This window comes from Syngnathus scovelli, chromosome 3, assembly GCF_024217435.2.
Source record: "Syngnathus scovelli strain Florida chromosome 3, RoL_Ssco_1.2, whole genome shotgun sequence".
Taxonomy (NCBI): domain Eukaryota; kingdom Metazoa; phylum Chordata; class Actinopteri; order Syngnathiformes; family Syngnathidae; genus Syngnathus; species Syngnathus scovelli.
Genome location: NC_090849.1, coordinates 25,417,245 through 25,424,338, shown reverse-complemented (window position 1 = coordinate 25,424,338; position 7,094 = coordinate 25,417,245). Strand labels below are relative to the sequence as shown.

The 7,094-nt window shown below is 51.5% G+C and overlaps 1 protein-coding gene across 3 annotated transcripts; it reads right to left on the bottom strand.

The window, feature by feature from the left end:
• Positions 1-2,885: 2,885 nt before the first annotated feature.
• On the bottom strand, positions 2,886-6,913 carry chek2 (checkpoint kinase 2). Of its 3 annotated transcripts, XM_049762691.2 has the most exons (16): positions 6,542-6,678; positions 6,364-6,404; positions 5,543-5,816; positions 5,229-5,353; positions 4,999-5,131; positions 4,824-4,914; positions 4,540-4,636; positions 4,406-4,459; positions 4,246-4,310; positions 4,088-4,187; positions 3,929-4,015; positions 3,683-3,846; positions 3,498-3,613; positions 3,305-3,390; positions 3,167-3,217; positions 2,886-3,003 (listed from the first exon to the last, which is right to left on the bottom strand). In XM_049762691.2, the coding sequence occupies exons 3-16, from the start codon at positions 5,808-5,810 to the stop codon at positions 2,908-2,910; spliced, it is 1,533 nt and encodes a 510-aa protein (XP_049618648.1). In that variant the 5' UTR covers positions 5,811-5,816; positions 6,364-6,404; positions 6,542-6,678; the 3' UTR covers positions 2,886-2,907. The 3 variants fall into 3 exon arrangements, 2 of the variants coding, with proteins under 2 accessions (XP_049618648.1, XP_049618646.1); XR_007490401.1 differs by lacking the exon at positions 6,364-6,404 and having other exon boundaries at positions 3,498-3,661; positions 3,760-3,846; positions 6,542-6,913; XM_049762689.1 differs by lacking the exon at positions 6,364-6,404 and having other exon boundaries at positions 6,542-6,913.
• Between the last annotated feature and the right edge of the window lie 181 nt (positions 6,914-7,094).

Genomic DNA, 7,094 nt, shown 5'->3' with positions numbered 1-7,094 from the left:
AGAGAAATATAGTTTTTCTTTTTAAATCAACACAATCATTTATAACCGTTGACCAGGAAGAATCGTCGAAATTCGGCGTTTGTGGCTGGCAGCAGACGCCGAGTTCGAGGACCCTAACCCCCCCCCCCCCCCCCGCCACACTCACTCGCTTTTCAGGGCTACAAAAGTACTTCTTTTTAAAAACAATGAGTTGTATTTACCGTGTACGCTCTAGACGGTCGAGTTGCAAGCAGAAAATAGAAATATTTCTCTTGTTAGTCGTCGTGTTACTATCCGCTGTGTCTCGTTCGCTGCCATTGTTGAAAGCCGCGCCCATGGATTTGAATTTCGGCGGAAGTTTCGCCCATTGACGTCACGTCCGCGTCACGTGACTGCGACGGAGCAGACGTCATTTAGCAACCGCTGTTTTGTTTAGTAGACTTACAATTGTTATACGTTGACTTAATGGTGCACTGGTTAGCATGTCCACCTCTTAAGCATGATGTTGCGGGTTCGACGCTCGTCTCAGCACTCTTTCTTTCGTCCCTTGTCTGTATGTACAGGGCTGTCTCACAAAATTAGAATATTGTGATAAATTTCTTTATTTTCTGTAATGCAATTAAAAAAAACAAAAATGTCATACATTCTGGATTCATTAAAAATCAACTGAAATATTGCAAGCCTTTGATTATTTTAATATTGCTGATTATGGCATACAGCTTCAGAAAACTCAAAAATCCTAACTCAAAATATTAGAATATTATATCACTTGCATTATGTAGCGGGTTCGACTCAAGTCTCAAAAATTTGTTTTTTCCTTTGTATGTATAACTGTATGTAAACTGGGATTTGAGCCATCCCATTGCTGAATGCAAGACACTCATCTGCACTGCACCGCCACACCCAACCAAATATTCACATACCTCTTTGACTCAACCTAAATAAAGAGACAGCTCATGGAAAATTGACTTTTTGCTTTTAAAATAATTTTCTTGTGTATTTTAAGTCTTCAGCAGTGTAAAAAAGTGTCATATATATATAGATCTATAGATATATGATATATGCAGAGATACTTTTATTATCTGTTTGGGGAGCTATTTTTTACTCCGTTCAGATTTCTCCATTTTGTATTACGTATCATTTACATCACATCCGTTGGGGCGGACAAACCAAACTACGTAATGGGTTTCGCAAATCCGCTATGTTTATTACTCGGAGAGACTTTTGCAGTCCAAACGACTCAAGGATGCCAAAGTGGATGGATCAAAATGTATGTAAAACATGACATGTCTGTATTTATCGAGGCCATTTTCTTGTCCCACTCGTGAGGCAGTCATGACACTTGGCAAACAGAAAAAAATAAATTATGAATCATAAGACACGACATGTCATATTGTACCAATAAATCAGGATGATTGGTTTGCCACTTGGCACCATAGTCATTAAGCAACTGCGTAGCTAAATTCCCTTGTCTCCTAAACATACGCACGGGTCATGGTTTATCTTGAGAGGTCACAGGAAATATGCTGCACATTTTTGCAGGCCGCATTTTGTGTGTATCGCTGGAATTATGAAAGCCATGTATTATTATTTCATAAATGCACCCTATGGTCTATCTCCTTTCTTTACAGTCTTACGTCACCGGAGCGGAATGGAATCCAAATGTGAGAGACCTCTTGCTTGTGGTTGTAAGTCACGTTATGAAGACGTCACAGCTTGGCTTTGGCCAATTGATCCCTCAGCTCCAGACGGGCGATGGTGGACAAGTGCACCTCATCCGGTCCGTCAGCAACACGCACAGTTCTTGCGTAGGAATACCTGGAAAAGGAGGCGGGAGGAGGGGGGGGGGGGGGGTCATTATACAAATAAACTTTGACTGCTCAATCAAAGTACATGTTCACATCTGCGCCAGACACCGGCACCCCCCCCAAACACTTGGATGGCACAGTCCACTACTTTGCACGCCATTCTGCCCGCTACCACTTTGATCAGCGCAATCTGCACAAATGAAAGGAATTGAATGGCGAAATGGGGAGGGTGTGCAAAAATTCCACAAAAAGTGCACAATTACGTAAAAACGGGAAATGAATCTCGAATAGTGGCTTTTGTTTCACCTGCTTGCGCGCGGCACGGCTGCCGAGGATGTCGAGCGCATGTGCGGCACAGAGTGTGAGGAGGCACTTTTGCTCAATCAGGAGTCGGCGCTCTGAGATCCAGTGAGCGACCACTTACTGCACGCACATAGGTCATGGCACGTGATGTCCACTAGGGAGCGACAGAAGCTTTTCAATCAGCATCGCCTGGAGGCTGCGCGTTGGCACAGCAGTTCAACAAGCATAAGCAGTTTCTGAAATAAAACCATGTAAATATAAATCAGACTCTGTAAATAAACACTTCTCAGTAATAAATTGCCTCTACTGACCGCAAATGACGTTATATTCACAAATGCTGTGTTAAACTGTAAGTGAATAACACACACGTTAACAGTACAGGCTAACGAGCTAGCGGAAAGATGCTAATTCACGAAACGGACCTCTAAAAGAATGAAAACAAACATTTGGAGTAACAGTAGATTGTCCTAAAGGTTTTTTTCCTCTTGTTAGGAGCCCAAACTTACGTCGTCAATGACTGCTTCACCACTGTAACCAATACTCGAACGTGAAACACAGGAAAAGGTTTCGCGTGAAAACAGCCTTCAAAATAAAAGCAGTGCTGAATAACAACGAAGAATTCTTAACAGACGCTGTTTTCAGCAAGAATCATCCGACGGAAGCGTCTGTCATCAACAGTGGCAACGCAAGATGGCGGCCACCGGGGGGCCAATTGAGATAGGCGGACGGCTGTCTGCACTCTTCTCCACTCTTCTCGATGCCGTGACGACAACGGGAAGCGATAACGCAAAGCAGTGAGCGGACAAGAGCAAAGACTTTATTGCAAAACATTTGTCAGCGGGGCTTGTTTGGCAGAACGCTCCTCATCCTCATCCTGGTCCTCTCGCTGTCGTTTCCTCGCCGGCCCCGCCTCCTGCCATCACAAACAATGGACATTGGTCAGTCTTCCGATTCCAATCGGAAAAATTCCAATTTGGCGGGTTTGCATCTCAATCAGAGTCGCTCCTTGCTGCTGTTAAGCGTGTACGTATATGTGTGCGTGCGTGCGTGTCTGTGTATGTATGTGTTGGGGGTACCATGGCAGCTGGATACATCAGCCGGTGGGCTTTCTCCAACATCACGGGGTCCTACGAATACACACACACGCACACAATCCTGTTTGAATCTCCATCACGCTGCTGCCGCTTCCGTTGATGACGAGCGACAAAGAGCACCTGCAGCCAGGCGTGCCGTAGCGCCTCGTCGATGGTCATCCTGTCGGCGGGCGCCACCACCAGAAGCTTCCTAACCATGTCCTTGGCTGTCACGCCCGCACACACACGCATACGCGCACACGCACACACACACACAAACACACGCATGAGACCACCGCGGTGAAGGTGACAACAATGAAGACGACGATCTCACCCTGGTCGGACACGTGGCGCCACTTGGACGGCACCATGGTGAAGCGGCCTTGCACGATCTGCTCGCTCACCGACAGGTCCGAGAAGCTCTCGTGGAACGGCGGGTACCCGCACAGGCTGCGCACGCAGAACGACGCCAGTAGAATGTGGCTCTTGAACCGACGTCTATACGAGACGCTCAATTACCAGACAAACAGGAGGACGCCAAGGCTCCAGGCGTCAACGGGCAGGCCGTATCCGCCGGTGGCGGCGTGCGTCAGCACCTCGGGCGCCAGGTAGGACGGCGTCCCGCACAGCGTCCGCATCAGGGCCGCCTCCTCCAGGATGCGTGACTGGTTGAAGTCCGTCACCTGATGTGCGGACGCACACGCACGCACGCACGCACGGGGTCACGCCGCTTTGCAGAAAAAGTTGCGCCGGGGGCGGGCTAACCTTGACGAGGCAGTCGTCTTCCTGCGACGACAGGAGGATGTTCTCCGGTTTCAGGTCCCGGTGGATGATACCCCGGCTGTGCAGGTACTGCGTGCACGCATCGGGCCGCATTCAGCGATCGCGCTCGACATCCGGCCGAGGTTTCGAGCGGCGCCTCACCTGCACGGCTTTCAACATTTGGTAGAAGTAAAGCTTGGCTGTGGCCTCGCTAAGTCGCTGCTGAGATTTGAGTCGACCAAAGAGCTCGCCGCCCTCCATCCTGTCGGGCGAGGCCGTTAGCACGTTAGCAAATGCGCACCGCACGCGCATGCACTCACAGCTCCAACACGATGAAGAAGGTGTCGTCCGTCTGGTAGAAGTCCTCGGTCCTGATGAGGCACGGCTGAAATCAAAGCACAGCGGCGCAGTGGGCGGGGAGGCCTTCCTTCCTGCCTCCCTCCCTCCACGGGGCGAGGCGGGAGCGCTCGACGAGCTCACGTGATCGATGCGCTGCAGGATTTCGATCTCCGTTTGAGCGTTTCTGGCCGCCGTCTGCAAACGGAGCGGCGGCGCAAAGGTCAGCCGCGGGGTCGACCGGGCACCGGCCGGCCGATGAGAGGACAGATACTCGCTCCTTCGGACTTGAAGTTGTTCTTGTTGATGACTTTGACGGCAAACTTTTTACAGGTGGAGCGTTGGAACGCCAGCTTCACCTCGCCGCACACGCCTCTGAAAGACAGCCAAGTGACGTCAAGTTTATTTATACGGCCCTAAATCACAAGCAAGTCTCAAAAGGCTTCACATGTACCAAAAATTGAAAATTATTCTCAAACATCCCCTGATCGTAAACTCTCAGGAGCGTGCGGCGAGGAGCCCGGCCGTGCTGGGCCGGGCGGGGCGTGCCGGGCGCACTCACGTCCCGATGCGACGGGTCAGCAGATACTTGTCGCGGAGCTCCTTGGGCAACGAGGACTCTTGGCCAGACATCAGGTCGATGAAGACAAACACTGAGCAAAGACAGCGACGTTACGCTGGCGGCCGCATCAGGGCCGCCTCCTCCGGCCGGTCGCCGCGGCACTTCCGGTCTTCACCTTTGTTGCGCTGCTCCGACAGCGCCAGCACTGCGTTGTTGACCAGAGGAAGTATCTTGTTGCTTCCGATTTTGTTCCCGTCGACAAAGGTCCCGTTGTTGCTCAGGTCCTGAACAAACACCTCGGTGCCCTCCTGGGATTGGGTCGCGAAAGGAAAGCAAAGAAGCAAAGCTCAGGCAAGTGTGTGTGTGTTGAGGAGGTTGAAGAGGAAGAGGAGGAGGCTCAGCTACCCTGTAGATCCTGAAGTGTCGCTTGCTGTAAATTCTGAACCGCAAGGATCCTCTGTGGTCGGGATCGTCCAGGACATAATGACATTTGGAGTCTCGGCCAAACAAATACTCGTCCTCTACGCAATCTGAAAAAAGAGCGCGCACGCACGCACGCACGCACAATCGCATTCCGTGTTTGAAATGTGCTCAGTGTGCGTTGCTACTTTTGGGAACCAGCAGGAGGAACCCGCGTGCCTTCAACTGTGCTAGGAGAAGTGGCACAACTGCCAGTGGCCTGACCAGGCCCGGGACCAAGACCAAAGAGGCTGACTTGCCGTGAGAGCCAAAGCCCGGCTGCATGGGCAGCAGACGTCCCCAAGGTTGACTTTCGGGTTCCTCTGGGACAGACGGCAAGGTGACGGGAAGCGTGTCGGCGCTGCTCAGCGTCCCCGAGCCGCTGGACGACTGGCTGCCTGATGCCGGGCCACTGGAAGAACTGGAGCTGCCCTGGGACTTGGACTGGGCCTGTGAGGGGGACAGGGTGGACGGGGCCTGCGACGAGCACTGGGCCCCGTCCCCCTCTTGTGGGGTTTCTCGGGACATCGGAGCCTACGAACGGGACGTGCAAAGGCGGCAAAATGACATCGATGAGCGAGTTTTCAGGGTTGTGCATTTGGCGCCGACACGATTGGATCGTCGTATGTCGAATTATTACACTCGACACGGTGTCACATATTCTGTCAGTGGTTCTTAACCTGGGTTCGATCGAACTGGGAGGTCCGAACACACCTGATTTATCGTGTAAATCTACTAGTCGATTACTTGACTATGTTACTTGTGTCTACCTCATGCACTGGATGGAGGTCTCCAATTTCATTGTACTATGTAGAATGACAATAAAGGTTTTCTGATTTCTGATTTCTGAAATTCGTGATAACGCATATCTGAACTGGTCTTGCAGAGGCACACTGATTTTGCAGGTATGTATATGTTGAATTCATGTACTGTGTAGGTTTTGTCCGTTGAACAAAGTGATGATCATGCACGGCTCATCTTGTGCGCCAGTAAAAAAACATGTTTTGAATTTGATTTTTTTTTTCTGCTAAAAAGGGGTTCGATGAATGCGCGTATTAAACTGGTGGGGTGCGGTACCTACATGACCTGAGAGCAGCTCGCCCCTGACTCCGCCCACTAAGCCTGGAGGGAGGGAGTTGGGAGAGAGTTGGGGGGGGGGGGCAAGTCGACGGCAATGCAGAGCGGCTCCAAATCTCTCACGAGCGAGGACCAAGCGCGTGCAGGCAAGGAGTGCGAGGACCAAGCGCGTTTCTTCTTACCTTGCTTTGCGCGCTTGCAGGCGTCGTCCACGTTTTCCGTTTCACCACGCGCCCGACGTGCGCGCCAAGCGAGTTTGAGCGAGAGCCTCGCGGGAAATGCGACAGGCTTCGTTTTCCTCTTGCGTCACAGACCCAGCCGACCAATGGGACGTTAGGCACTACGCCACGTGCTGCCGCCCTCGCTGGTTCGGAATTCCGGCGCTCGTTGTTGACTTCCGGCTTTGCGCAGGACTGACGAGCGAGCAGCGGTGCTCGATGTGACGTCACCATGTCTGCACGCAGGCGTCGTGGGAAGACCTTAATCTTCACTGAAGCTATTTGAATTATTTTTCGTGTCATTTTTGACGCAATGTCTCGTTCAGGAGGCCACATGCTCAAGCTGAAGTCGAGTGCACCGTCATGGCAGCCATGAAGCACAACGCCAACATGGCGTCAGACTACCTGGACAAGACGGCCACGCACGCATCCATCAGGAGGGTACCCGTTTATGTCGGCGTCCGGGCTGCCGCGCTGCCATGGATCCACGGTCAATAATGGACAGACTACACACGCG

Bases quoted from the DNA above. Each gene is read 5' to 3' on its own strand.
- chek2 (XM_049762689.1), bottom strand. From the start codon at position 6,913: ATGTGGCCTCCTGAACGAGACATTGCGTCAAAAATGACACGAAAAATA. The intron at 4,637-4,823 runs GTGAGTGCGCCC...GCTGTCTTTCAG, and splicing joins CTGACCCGTCGCATCGGGAC to AGGCGTGTGCGGCGAGGTGA. The intron at 3,004-3,166 runs GTACCCCCAACA...TTGTGATGGCAG, and splicing joins TGATGTATCCAGCTGCCATG to GAGGCGGGGCCGGCGAGGAA.